A 14,094-nucleotide genomic window follows, 5' to 3' on the forward strand; every position below is an offset into this window, starting at 1 on the left:
GCTGCTCTCTGGCTTCAACATATGCAAGCTACAAGTGAAGATATCATTGTGAACTTTTGCAAAGTGCTACAAACGCCACCTGTGCTGAGCTGCGTTAAACGTGTCTTTGGATCCGCTCAGCAACCGTTCAGATCAGATGAAAGTTATTCAGTGAGAGTGAAGTTTTGAAGAAATCTATACATCTGAAATTACAAGAACCCAGCTGACAAACTGTGGTTTCCTCTTTTCGACACTGCAGTTTCCTGTTCTAGTTTGAAGAGAAAACTAACACCTGCTCTGAGCTGCAGACATTTAAATGTTTGCAATTACTTGTTGTTATTAACGATTCTGATCCAGTCTGTCCAAAAATCAGTCACTTGTTTAATATTCTTTTTTGTGCTTGATATTTGTTGATATTATTTGACATCATTCAGCATCCTGACTGTTTGGTATGACTTGTTAAAACCCTGTTAGCTTTTCAAACCTTATGTGGCGTGTAACCCACGTCTTCTTTTTTTTAGTGCATTGACAGGATGTGAGTGTGAGATGTTTCTGTGAAAATATCCATGTAGCTAATCCTCCCACAGCCCCCTCTTCTGAAGTATTTATTGTTCTGGCTTTAATCCAGTCATGTTCTGCAGTTATCCTAGCACCTCTGTGTTGCCGGTATCTACTGTTCATTCTGTTTGTTTCCCTAAAATCTTAAATTTTTAAGTTTAAAGTCCAAACTGTCACCTGGTGCTCTGTCTCACCTTTAGTTGCCTCAAAATGCTGCAGCTGGACTCATTACTGATACTAAAACGAACAAAAATTACTTGGCTCCCTGATTGATTCTGCATGGATTTTAAAATCTTACTTTTACCTTTCAACCTTAAATGACCTTGTCCCTAAACTGTCATAATATTAACCTTAAATAGACTCTTTAGTTCTGCAGGAACTGACACACAGAGAACATTTAAAATATTCACAGTATGTACAAAGAATATTGCAGGTCATGTGGAGGTTTGAGGTTGGTTTCACTAAAGAGGAGATATGAATCAGAAGTAATAATAATGCACTAATGATGATATTAATGTTTTAATATATTCATTAGTGTTCTCAGGAGGAGGATCCAGATGTCTGGAGGAGAGACGGATGGTGGGTCAGGCAAGTAAGTGGTCCGATGATAATTTTCTTGATGAGGATTACCAGCTTGTTTGAGGAGGTGATCTTAGAAGAATCCAAGGAGTAGAGAGAGTTCATTTGTCCAACGGTCCACAAGGAATTCAGAGTTGGTCCTGCAAAGAGGAGACATGAGTGAAGGTAAATACAAAAATTCTTAACAAGATAAGAAGCCAAAGATTGTTCACAGGTGTTGGCCACAATCATCACCAGTGTGACGGTACGATCCAGCATTAAGTTGTGGTTTGAGCTGTTTTGCTTGTAGCAGCAGGGCTCATGAGACTGTCAGATCAAGAAGTGATGGCGTTAGGAAGTACAGGACAGGGAACCTGCCATCCCAAGGCGGATCCCCACAACAATACATCACTGACTTATTTACATGACGATGTGCATCTTCCTGATCACTGAGATCCATAGAAAGCGCTCTGCTAACCCGTTCCAAGACTCAGATTGTGACAATGGAAGCTGAAGCCTTCTCCATTAGATCTCCCATTTTATAAAAGCCTCTGCTTACAGAATTAAATCACTTTAAATCTTTATCTGCCTTCAAAACCAAACTGTAAAGCATGACAGTATGATTAAAACAACCCTCAGGAATCATAAAATCTTTTTTATGTCAGAAAGAACATCCCTGGTAATCATTTATCATTGACAGAGGTTTACATGTTTTTTACACTCATTACATAACTTTATGTCCGTACAGGATGCCAAAGCTTTTCAACATTTTATAGTTTTTCAAGATTGACCATATAAATGCTCTTTATTGTTTTTTTCTTTGTTTGATTCTGTTGACTTTATGTAACAGCCTCACAGAAAGCGAGAGCTCTCAGTTAGCAGTGGTTGTTTCAAGGTCTAATATAAAATCCCAAGATAGCACAACTTTGACAGTCAGAGGTGCAGAGATTACGGTCACTTTTACTGGACTGCATAAAGTTTCTTTGATCACATCAGAAATCATCCTTTTCTGATTTGATCAGCCAACAGTGTGATTGTTAACTTTCTTTCTAAAAACACACTTTCAGTGTTTTTTTGATTGCTTTCATTCCCAGTTTCATGGTTAATTTTATACTTTCATTTAGGTAATGTTGGGTGTTCATCCAATCTTTACCATTTGATCTGCTTCAGGCCTCCTACTTCAGAGCTGGGAGGACAGACCTTCCTGTTGCTGGAAACAGAGTGGGCTGTTTTTAATGTTTGATCAAATTTATAGTTTACAAGACAATGAAGACAGAACTGAAGAGTCAATTAACTTTCATAAATGATTCCTGAGAAAAACAACATGGCTTTGTTAATGGTGAAACATGACCGTAGTCCTGTCTGGTGTCACGTGATAATAATAAAAATGTTTGTGTTTTAAGAGAGCTTCAGATTGAAGGTTCTCCTAGAAGACAAAACAAATCTCTCCAACTTTCATGACCCCAAAATGCTTAATTCCTTGTTCCTTTAAAGAATATTATCCTTCAGAATACAGGCGAACCCAGAATGCAGACTCATCTTAGCTTTAGGGAAAAAAATAAAACTTTATTTTAAATAAAAGAACAAAACCAAAAAGCTGACAGGGCAGCAAAACTAACCAAAAGAAAAATCCCAAGAGAAACAAAAAGACGGCAAAGCATGGAACGTGAACAAAACAAGAGAAGACGAGAGACGATGGACCAGTGAGGAAGTGGAGAAAGTGACCAGGTGTTAAACACAGAGGGTAACTAAGGGAAGTGGGCACAGGTGAGTGATACCTAATGAGCAGGTGGAGATGGGCGTGGCAGGGAACCAAGTGACAAACTGAGGAGAAGTGAATGATAACAAGAACACAAGAAGTCAAAACATGAGAACATTAACCCTGAATACAAAAGAAACCTCAAAGAAAAAAACAAAACCCAAATCCTGACAGCCACTACAGCTTGTCGACTTCAGCAAACAAACACGGCTGTAACTCAGTCAGGCTTACAGATACTGAGCTAAAATAGTAGGCAGTAGCTGGGACGCCATCACATACTGAGCGCTCAAGATCTTCGTTTAAAACTTGCAAAGCAGCAGGAGATACGCATTCCTTCAGGAAACGAATGCATTTATTCCCTAAATGTTATAAAGAAGGGAACAACAGGGGTTATGATCTATATTTCCAGTGTTGTATTGTTTCAATAAGCCACTCCTTCATGTGAAACGAGGCATTTCACAGGTGGTTAATAAGATTTATGGGATGTTTTATTTCAGTCACTGGGTCATCAGGTACGCGGAACAGTTTACAGTAGAACCACCAACAACTTTTAACTTTTAACCACATGTAGGATTGTTTTACATGCTTGTTGAGAAGTCATTCTCCTCTGGACTGAGTAAACAATACTATAACTGTTGTCCACATTCATAAACCCACTGTCCTGTAAAGTTCTCAGTTTACAGCAGTGTGACAATATTTGTCATTTGTCATAAAATTACATGTTTTAACCCACAGAAACATGTCTGCAGCACATGTTTCTGTATGCTAAATAAAGAGGTATTAATCAGCTTAGGACAACTGACGAGCCTGGAAAATTAAAGATGTGAGGCTGATTTTTGTGTTTTTTTTACTAAATGAAACTTTTAAAGCATAAATGTTTGATGTCAATTTAATTATTCACCACTTGGTCTTCAAACTCACTCTTCCTTTTAACATTTCTCTTCTCCAACTCGACTTTAACCATGTTTCTCTGCTTGTAACCCTGCAAACCTCCATCCCCATCATCTTACACACCTGTACGCGCACCTGTGAGGAACTCCTCCCGATGCACTGAGGCGTTACACACACACACACACACATGCAGGCACATGTGTGTGTGTTTCAGAGAAGGTGTATGGATGTGAAGCAGCTTCTGAGGAGAGAAGTGGGCTGTCAGCACATTCCTACTTCACTGACCGGACTGAGCTGGACGTGGAAGCAGTGGTGAGTTGTTGAAATGTTTTATTTAAATTTCTAATGGGAATATAATAATAAAAGCATTTTGTCAGGAGCAAGAAACTCACATTGTTTAGCTACACAATTTGTTGCAGAGTAACTATTTAAAAATACATTTAAATTTCACACACATATTATAAATCTGTAAATATATATACTGATTATTCAGCAGCTTTACAGATTGTTGCTTTAGCCATTGAAGTGAAGTCATAAAGTATCAGGAGCAGCTTTGACATTTTAAAACAACTTTTTATCTATATTCAACTTTCTGCATGAAAACTATGTGAAGGTCAAACTCTTTCAAGGTAATTTTTTTGCTGGTGACAGAAAAACAAAAAGGCACTATCAAATCAAAGGGGAAGATATTTGCTATATTCTTCTTTGATATTATACAGTTAATATCATGCAAAACTGTAAAATGAGAGCATTAGTCATACCAGCTTTAGTGTCTATTTGATAAGAAATGTTTCTACAGCACATTGAGCACATTTCTGATCTGGTGTCACACAAAGCTGCAGCAGTGAGTTTACTTGTAGTCCTGGAAAGTAATTTCAGATGGGATGAATGGTAGTTGGTTTTAAAGCTGAAGGAGATTGGTGGGACACTAGCGCAGATATTTAAAGACTCCTTTGATTGTTTGTTGGACAAAGGTTAGTTACACACTGAGCTGTTGGCAGAAAAACACAACAACACCAAACTGGACTTTGTCAAAATGCTTGTTGACAAGCATCAAAGTTTCTGGGACTGATGGGACAAAACTGGAGCTTTTGGACTTTCACATTTAATTGTTGTTGTGAAAGGGTGCCAACAATTTTGTCTGCATCTGTAAATGTTGCATAATCTTATAATACCTTAAGATGTCACAATGTCTTCTGTCTTCAGTGGTTATAATTACATCTAACTCGCTTCAACAGAGCCACTAAACATCTGGATCCAACAGACGCTGTTAGACGGAGGGTGTCACAGACAGAAAATGGAGGATCAGTCTGCCAGTGATTCATTCAGGCCAGCTTTCGTTCTGGTCGATTACGCCGTCTTTGCTGCCATGCTGTCGGTCTCCATGTTGATAGGACTTTTCCAAGCCCTGAAGAGGAGGACAAAGAATTCCTCCGTAGACGACTTCTTCACCGGAGGTCGGAGCATGCCAGCTGTGCCCGTTGGGCTGTCGCTCTGCGCCAGTTTCATGTCCGCGGTCCAGGTTCTCGGCGTTCCCTCTGAAGGGTTTCGCTTCGGCTTTAAATTCCTCTACATGTGCCTCGGACAAAGCATCAACTCTCTGCTGACTGCTTACCTGTTCCTGCCGATTTTCTTTCGCCTGGGCATCACCAGCATCAATCAGGTCACAATCAGCCTCCAGATGTTGATCAAGCTGTTTCATAAAATAAACAGACATCTACGGTCGTAAAGGTGGCTAAAGTAAAAACAACTAAAGTTTAATCTGAGTAAGAAGAGCAGCTCAGGTGTTGCTGTGTAACAGATTTGTTTGTGTGTTAAATATTATCCCTTAAAACCTTTTAGACTGTGATTATGATTACTGACACAACTAACATCGATTCTTTGGTGAGAAAATGTTCTTGTTTTATAAGAAAGGAAGGACATTTAGGTTTCTCTATAAACATATATAATGTGTAGTTATCAGGAGAAGGTTGCATTCCAGTGTAGAAATAAGGCCAAGATTTGTCTTAAAATTATTAAATTCCTCTGTGGCTCATCAAATGCGGCAACTATAGAAGGTGAGGAAGGATGAGGGATGTTTGCAGAGCTCCTTTATGATGTTATGACTCTGACCATCTGCCCGTCACAGTATCTGAAGATGAGATTTGGCAAAGGGATGCAGCTGCTGGGAAGCTTCCAGTTTCTTCTTGCTACGGTATGATAATTGTTACGCTTTCTGTCGCTCAAAGTTCAAGGAATTTAGTGCTCTTCTACAAGTATAGTGACTCAGGAGCTGCTTGTGTTTTTATTTTCTCAGCTGCTTTACACGGGGATAGTCATCTACGCACCAGCACTGATATTAAATCAAGGTATTTTATTGGATATGATCATTCTGACTTTATTTAATTTTAGTGTTTTTTTTTATTATAAAACTGTTAGGATCAAGTTATTCAGCTAAAATGTGGAATGTTAAGGACAGGATACCTGTTGTAGTTGTTAAATGATGCAAAGGACAGCACATTTAAATCTGCTTATTCCTTCAGGGTTATAGGGGGGTGGTGCCTATCTCCAGCCATCGCTGGGTGGGGGGCGGGGTGCATGCTGGACAGGTCAAAGTTCATCACAGGGTCACATAGAGACAAATGAGACAACCATTCACAGTCTCATAGTGACAATTTAAAGTAGCCAACTGACCTAACCTAGCTGAAAACCGAGTACCTGGAGAAACTCCACAGAGAGGCTGCAGGAGCGAGTCCAAACTGACCTTCATGATAACCGAGCTAACCAGGCTTTTCACCATCCAGCCCATACCTGGACATCTTCTTAATATTCAGTGGATACCTTGTTTTTGTCTCCAGGGGATGAAATAATTCAGATAAAAGTTAGCAAAGCTTATTAACTACACGCAAAAACTAAATACTGCAGGCGGGTTAGGCAGCAAAGTTTTAACAATGATGGAAAATGTTTAGCACAAAATATGAAGGATTTTATTAAAACGTGGTTAATGACAGGCATTTTTTTTAAGTTTAAAGATGCTTTCAGGTTGACTCAGAATCTGCTGTCCTTTTGCAGCCTCTGGACTCAATATGTGGATGTCTCTGTTTTCTACGGGGATCATTTGCACCATGTACACCACGCTGGTAAGAACAAACTGCTGACATTCTGGGGAGCTGAACACCACATGACTAATTTCTGTGACACTTTTGTGCAACATATTTTAGATACATTAAGACGCATTTATACTATATCTTCCCTGTGTATTCTGACCTTATGTGTTTGCATTTTGCATCTGGATTTGAGTCAAAAGCTAATATTTTAAGTCCTAACCCAACAGTAAAAAGGATTACATTTTATATCAAAACAGTCATCTTCCCTGTGATATCATGATGCTCCACAAATTCACATTTTTGACTGTTTTTTAACACCATGAAGGAAATTGTGACCGTATTTATTCTGATTCTTTTTTCACCCCGTGTCTTTCTTCTCCGTCGTCTGTGTGCAGGGGGGCATTAAGGCCGTGATCTGGACCGATGTATTCCAGATTGTTGTCATGCTGGCAGGCTTTATGGTCATTTATATCCACGGCACAGTTCTGGTTGGTGGTCCTGCACAAGTACTGAAGATCGCCTACAACAGATCACGGATCAATTTTAATGAGTAAATCATTTTCAGATTTAATATCTCGTTACATTTATCTCATTTACTGTAATGTGTGCACATATTTATATATGGTCCAGTTTTTTTAATAATTGGGATAAAAGCTGTGATATTAAAAGTGTTCACTGACTGTATAGATTTAGCACTTTTTTTTCTTCTATTTGAAAGATTCAGTGTTCCAAATAGAAACAAGGTTGTACGAATTTCTATAACTACAAAGACTGATTTCATCTTTGTGTCATCGATGTTTACGTGTCTGGAAATGTTCCTAATTTTCTTCCACAGTTTTGACGTTGACCCGCGGAAGCGCTACACTTTTTGGAGCCTGTCTGTTGGGGGTTCACTGGTTTGGTTGTCCATGTACGGAGTAAACCAAGCGCAGGTCCAGCGCTACATCTCCTGCCGCTCAGAGCGAGAGGCCAAGTGGTGAGACCTGGTAGACATGAAGTATCTGCAAATTAATGTTGGCTGTATGCAGCACTCACTCACTCATCTTCTGTTCCTGCTTAATGCTGTTCAGAGATCTGAAAACACTACTGATAAATATCTAATCAAACTCCTAAATTCCTTTCTTCTAGTTTTATAATAAGCATTTCTTCAGGGGCACAGTCCAAACTACATTGTAAAGATAATGTTCAGTGACAATAAAGGGTTTCTATTCTATTCTATTCCCAAGAATTTGGGGAACAAATTAATAAACCTTGGATTTAACGTCATTAGATTTGGGAAAATACTGGCTCATTCAGGATTTAAAGTCAGAAAAGAAGGCTGTAGATTAGGAAGGCTGCTGGGATCTGCAGGTTTTAAAGGCAAGTAAAATTCAGTACCTTCTGCATAGAGAGTTAATGTAAGGTATGGCTCTAAATAAGCTGGCCTAGTAAAAGCATGTAATAAGAGAATAAAACATTACTATCTTCTACATAAGAAATTGTTGCAAATAATTGAAAAATACTATGTGTTTGATTTAAAAACCTAATTATGCATTTATTGTTCTAACATGTTTAGATGTTTTCATGTTCCAAATGTGATCCTGCACAAATGTGACGTGTTTTTAAACTCAAATAAATTCTGAAAGCGTGTCGTTCTTGTGGCTAAAAACCTTTGTACTGAGAGTAAAACTTCACGTTTTTTTCAGTGCAAGAATAATCAATCATCTTCATACTTGTCCACCACGCCAAACTGTTTCAAATAATAGATTTATGAAGGTTTACAGAAACAGAGTCAACATATCTGTTTTACTGCACTGAAATTAAACCTGATCCCCTAAAACGAGGTGTGTTTTTGCTCGCAGGGCTCTTTTTGTGAACCAGGTGGGTCTGTGCCTCGTTGTCAGCAGTGCAGCAATCTGTGGAATCGTCATGTTTGCATTTTACAGCAACTGTGATCCACTGAAGTCTGGGAGGATTTCTGCGCCTGATCTGGTATGTAGATTACTCTGAACGGGGACAAATGTTCTTATCTTACAGTGACTCGTGAGTACTTCAGGTTTTCACTGATTTTCCTTTACTGACAGGGTTGTTTCTGTAGTTATGTGTTTTTTAGATAATCATATTTCTTCAAACCAGAATATGATTGATTGCATTTCTTTTTTATTTCAGATTATGAGAGGAATATAGGTTTCTTTCTTTCCATACATGGTTTTAAAGTGTTGTTTGACTAACTCAAAAGCCTAACACATTAATGTTTCTTATATTTTTTCACTCCTGTGATGAAGTACATGCCGTTCTTTGTGCTGGACATATTCAGAGACCATCCAGGCTTTCCCGGTCTTTTCCTCGCCTGCGCATACAGTGGAACTTTAAGGTATTTTAACATTCATTATTCTGAAGCCAACATAAAACTGACTTCTCTACAATGCAGGGAACCTGTAGTGGAACCACATACAAACAAGCCTTTTGTTATAAAATATGGGAACTTGTACTTTACTTTCAGTTTTTGCAGCTTTGGATGAATGCATCTACTACATTTATCTGGCAGATATGAGAGTTCAGGTTATATTGTAGGAGCTTTGGAGGAACCCCTTACAACAAAATATTCTGTGGTTTCCTGTCAGTTATGTAACTTCCTCCGTGTTTTGCTTTTCTTCAGTTTTTTGGAGAATACCTTTTTTAGCTCTACAGAAGCTAATGCGAATGTTTCAAAGCAACCTTGCGTATAATTTGAACTTGGAAACATTTTAGGAGTCTAGTTTAAGTATAAAAATAGAAACAGTGCTGTTTATTTTATTGGCTTCATGTTGGTGATGATCATATTCAAGTACGTTTATCCATAAAATGAATATTTTGTTTTTTTTATTTTTGTTTTTTTACTGACAGTAAACACCTGGGCGCGCTACTTTCTTTCAATTTAAAAGCAATAATTTCTGTAAACATTACAGTTACTTTGCAAGGTTAATGATCCCCAAATGTGGGATTATTGGTGACTGTTTGTCATTTTCAACAGCACAGTTTCCACGAGTATAAACGCCATGGCTGCAGTGACGATGGAGGATCTGCTGCGACCTTGTCTGCGAAACATGACGCAGAAGAAACTGATGCTTATTTCCAAAGGACTGTGTAGGTTCTCACTGCTGAAATACCACTTTAACATTTCTGTCGCCCACCGGTGGGCTGTCTGCTGGTTTCTACAGAGCTTTTTTCCATATATAAGCACCGTGGTGAGCTGGTGCTCATGAAACAAACAGATGTGATGGATTTAACAAAAAACGCAGAATGAGTACAATGAACACCAAAGAAAGGGGGAAATTAAGAAAATAATGGCAACTTCCCTATAAAACCATCTGGAATTTACAGATTTATGTATACAGTAGTGTTTAAAAAGCAAATCATATTGTATCAGAATGTCCCAACAAGCAAATTCAGTCAATTTTTTGGACTAAAAGCTGATTTTTAATGTATTCCCACTGATCACTCTGCCTCATTTTCAATAGGACAGCAGCGTTGCCCAGTTTATTGAAAATAAACATTCTTAATACGGTGATTTTCTTTTTGTAACTCTTCTGACCTCTTACTTAAGTCCAAAAGATACGAACTAAAATAATACTTTTTGGAGAGTATCTGACATACTTTTAAAAACACACAAATTTAACATTTTATTTGTCCTATTTTAAGAACTTTGGACTAAAAGCATGTAAGACATTAATTTATTTTTTTAGTTCATTAAATTCCACAACAATCATCTGCAGGTATCTGTTTATGTAAAAGTTAAAAAGGTCAGATGAATATAAGACCTCAGACTGCCCTCCACCCCAAAATGACCCCAAAATGACCCCACTGCAGCCATGAAAGTGATATCTACTAATGTAACCATGATGTAAAAAAGAAAAAACAAAAACAATACATTTTGATCCTGACCGTTATTGTTTTCTAACCAAATACTGATTTACATTAAACTCATCCATGATCTGATAAAAGTGGGTTTAAAAAGAGTCATATAAATAACTCACATCTAATCTGTGTGTGCCAAACTGAATTTATGGCCTTTTAGGTTTTATTAACCCTTTTCAATAGAGTTTTTTTAAATTAAAGACTATTATTGTGATTTTCTTATTAAATTCATAACAGTCTCTTTTTCCTTGGGAAGGTTAAGAATAATTGTTTATCTGATAAGCAGTCAGGTCTTCAGAAGATGTTATTTGTGTTCTCCTCTCTTCTCTAAGCCTTCCTGTATGGAGTTGGTTGTATCACTGTTGCGGCTCTCTCCTCCTTCCTGGAGTGGGGCGTTCTTCAGGTAAATAACAATAATAACAGAATAATAACCAACTTCAACAATGATCAAACTGCAGCAGCACAAACGCTTTAATTTGAATGGACCTAATAAGCTGCAGCCTGAAAGAAGCTCATGAATAAATTGTGACATTTACACAGTTAATGTTTGATTTCATGCCAGTGCAGATGGAACAGCTTTTATAGAGCAGCTCTGCTTCATTTCTGACTCTGGATGTTTAAAAAATAATTCATCATGATGAGACATTGTGGTTATTTTATTGATTTTATTTGTCTTTCCTCTGCAGGGTTCGTTTACTGTCATGGGTGTGGTCAGCGGGCCGCTGCTTGGCGTATTTATACTTGGAATATTTGTTCCAGCGACAAACCGGCTGGTGAGAAACGTGCAATTATCTTAAAAAAACAAAAACAAAAACAGACACGTAGTCAAGACTAATGCTCAACACATGCTCCGAGTGCCAACAAATCATGTGGCAACTTTATATAAAACTCTTGGATGCAAGAAGCATTTCTTCAAGGAATTCTTAAAATGGATTTATTTGCAGAGGAAGGGTTAAAAAAGGTGCTCTGCTGCATTTCTAAAGTCACGGATCCTTTAAACTTGACAGACCTTTAAACAAATGCAGCTCAGGACATGTTGGTCAGATGAAAACTTCAGACGCTTTCCTGCAACAGATTATTGGGATCACTTCTCTTTGTTCCAGGGGGCTTTCTCGGGGATGTTAGTGGGCTTCTGTGTCTCTCTGTGGCTGGCTGTAGGGTCCACTCTTTACCCACCCAGTGAGGAGACAATGGGCGTCCTGCCCAGCTTCACAGGAAGCTGCAGCTCTGCTAACGTCACCCTGAACAGCAGCTCCAACCACGAACAGCACTCCATCTTGACCCCACTTCATCCCAGTGACAAAAGGTCCGTGAGATCATTCATAAAGTTAGCTGGAAACAGCAGCTTCTGTAATAAATAATCTGATGCCTCCAATCTCTTCAAAATGGTCTCTTCCCTTTATCGTTTCATGCACATAAGTTTAATCTTCTCTTCTTTTTGCAGGTCCTCTTCTTTCTCAACCCATTCAAATGAACACTTTATAGATTGCTCGATTTAAACTGCTATTTTTCATCCCTCCTTTCTTTTCCACCCAACACCAGCGGCATCAATAACTTCTACTCCATGTCTTACCTTTATTTTGGAGCCATGGCCACCAGTTCAGTCATACTGGTTGGGCTGATCGTGAGCTACGCAACAGGTAAACTCATTTTAAATGATCAAATCATTCATTGATTCGCACTGACTTGTTACTAAAAAGGTCTGTTTTAATTATTCCCACTAAACTAACATGTTTCTTGGTAACTCAGGACCAACAGAGAGGAGTCAGATTAAAGAGGGTCTGCTATGGTGGGACCTGAATAACGAGAAAAAAGTGGAGATCCAAGCAGAACGCAGCGTAAGTGTTTGGTGTTGTTTTACCCTCAAACTTTCATAACAACGTTGATTAATTCAAGATGGCCATCGTGGCCTTAAAAGGCGATAATGGGGCAGTTTTACTGAGTCATTTACAAAACATCTCCTAATGCAGCATAAGAGTGCACTTTAATGTTATTTTCACCTCTATTAACCTTCGGCCTTATGCGCTCCTTTAAGGAATGCCATCAGCACATTTCTGTATTTTGAATTAACTTTACTCATTTGCTTATTTATTTAGTGGAATAATTACAGCCGTGTCCTCTAAGTGCAGCAACATCACACGTATGACTCTGTGTTTGTCCAAAGACCCGAATGCTGGTTCCCTGTTTTACACACGATTCATGCTGGGGGAGAGAGCAGATGCCTGTGGACCTGAGAAGGAACAACCAGGTAACGAAACCCAGTGATAAAGAACAAATGAATACCAGCTAGAGAAAACAAGGAGACCGTTTAAATAATTTTTAGGGTATTAAAAATAATTTTGAACATTGCAATTTAATTAGAGCTTAACTTAAGTGCCAGTAATAGGATGCACGCCCATTTAAGTACGACAGTTAATTTAAAATAACATTCTTGTCATTTCTCCAGGAGGACAGAATGCCAGAGAAACCACAGGTTGTGCCTTTGGTTGACCTGCACAGCAAGGACGTCCTGTAAATGTCACACATGTTGAAACAAACACATTCAGCAGTTCACTGGAACACAATTAAAATACTCCCCGCGGCATTTTTACTGTTTCCCTTTCCTCTCTAGCTAAAAATGCTTTTATTTATTTAATTGTTGCACTGTCTCCTGTAGGCCTGCAGGGGACATTTGGAGTTAGTTTTATTGTTTCAGAGAGCTGTACGCTGTAATCAGATAGTTTCAGGTGCGGTGGAAGATTTGTTATCTCGTTCTGGGAACAGAACAATGTGCATCTGCTCTGTGTCAACAGCTGCACTGCAGGGAACAGAGAGTTTGAGCTGCGTCTGTATAAACAGTAATTCAACTCGTTTTGTACCGTGAAATCAAATCGTTGCAAGAAGGCTTTTTTTTTTTTTATTAAAAGAATGACTTAGCTTTTTTGTTTACTTGTTAACTGTATTAATATAATGTTAACTACACTCCATTAAATAAAATCAAACCAGGAAGAATTTAATGTGGCAGCAAAACCACATCCGCAGCCAAAACTTTACAAGCCATTGTATGTCTTTTCCATAAACTGAAACTAAATCTTTTTTTATTAAGAAACAGAAGTTAAGCTTAGTAAGAAACACACCTTGAGGAGTATCATTATCACATCTTTGTATGGCCTGAAATTGTGCTTTTTGCTGCAAAACTACTCATTTATGACACTTACTACAATGTCCACTTATCCTCATAAAAGGTTTTTAAGAGGCAATTAGTTTTTTCCAGTTCTATTTGTTCATATTACATATTAAACAAGACTTATTAAACCGATTATCAATAAATATATTCCACAGGACAGCTTGTCGACTGCTTTAATGCTTGGAATCCGTCAACTTTAATAACTGTTTTGCGATGAGTTA

At 38.2% G+C, this 14,094-nt stretch overlaps 1 protein-coding gene across 1 annotated transcript; it reads left to right on the forward strand.

Annotated features, from left to right (window-relative positions):
• The first annotated feature begins 2,907 nt into the window (after window positions 1-2,907).
• On the forward strand, window positions 2,908-14,030 carry slc5a5 (solute carrier family 5 member 5). Its single transcript, XM_017413543.3, has 17 exons — window positions 2,908-4,057; window positions 4,984-5,408; window positions 5,874-5,939; window positions 6,042-6,093; window positions 6,797-6,864; window positions 7,227-7,381; window positions 7,667-7,807; window positions 8,673-8,802; window positions 9,096-9,184; window positions 9,824-9,936; window positions 11,040-11,110; window positions 11,394-11,480; window positions 11,811-12,013; window positions 12,250-12,347; window positions 12,457-12,545; window positions 12,872-12,955; window positions 13,154-14,030. The coding sequence occupies exons 2-17, from the start codon at window positions 5,043-5,045 to the stop codon at window positions 13,220-13,222; spliced, it is 1,881 nt and encodes a 626-aa protein (XP_017269032.1). The 5' UTR covers window positions 2,908-4,057; window positions 4,984-5,042; the 3' UTR covers window positions 13,223-14,030.
• The last annotated feature ends 64 nt before the right edge of the window (window positions 14,031-14,094 follow it).

The sequence above is a fragment of the Kryptolebias marmoratus genome, linkage group LG24 (genome assembly GCF_001649575.2).
Source record: "Kryptolebias marmoratus isolate JLee-2015 linkage group LG24, ASM164957v2, whole genome shotgun sequence".
Taxonomy (NCBI): Eukaryota; Metazoa; Chordata; class Actinopteri; order Cyprinodontiformes; family Rivulidae; genus Kryptolebias; species Kryptolebias marmoratus.

Excerpts from the sequence above, each read along its gene's own strand:
- slc5a5 (XM_017413543.3), top strand. The coding sequence starts at position 5,043 with ATGGAGGATCAGTCTGCCAGTGATTCATTCAGGCCAGCTTTCGTTCTG. Across the intron at positions 7,808-8,672 it reads TCAGAGCGAGAGGCCAAGTG|GGCTCTTTTTGTGAACCAGG; the intron begins GTGAGACCTGGT and ends TTTTGCTCGCAG. Across the intron at positions 12,014-12,249 it reads CTTCATCCCAGTGACAAAAG|CGGCATCAATAACTTCTACT; the intron begins GTCCGTGAGATC and ends ACCCAACACCAG.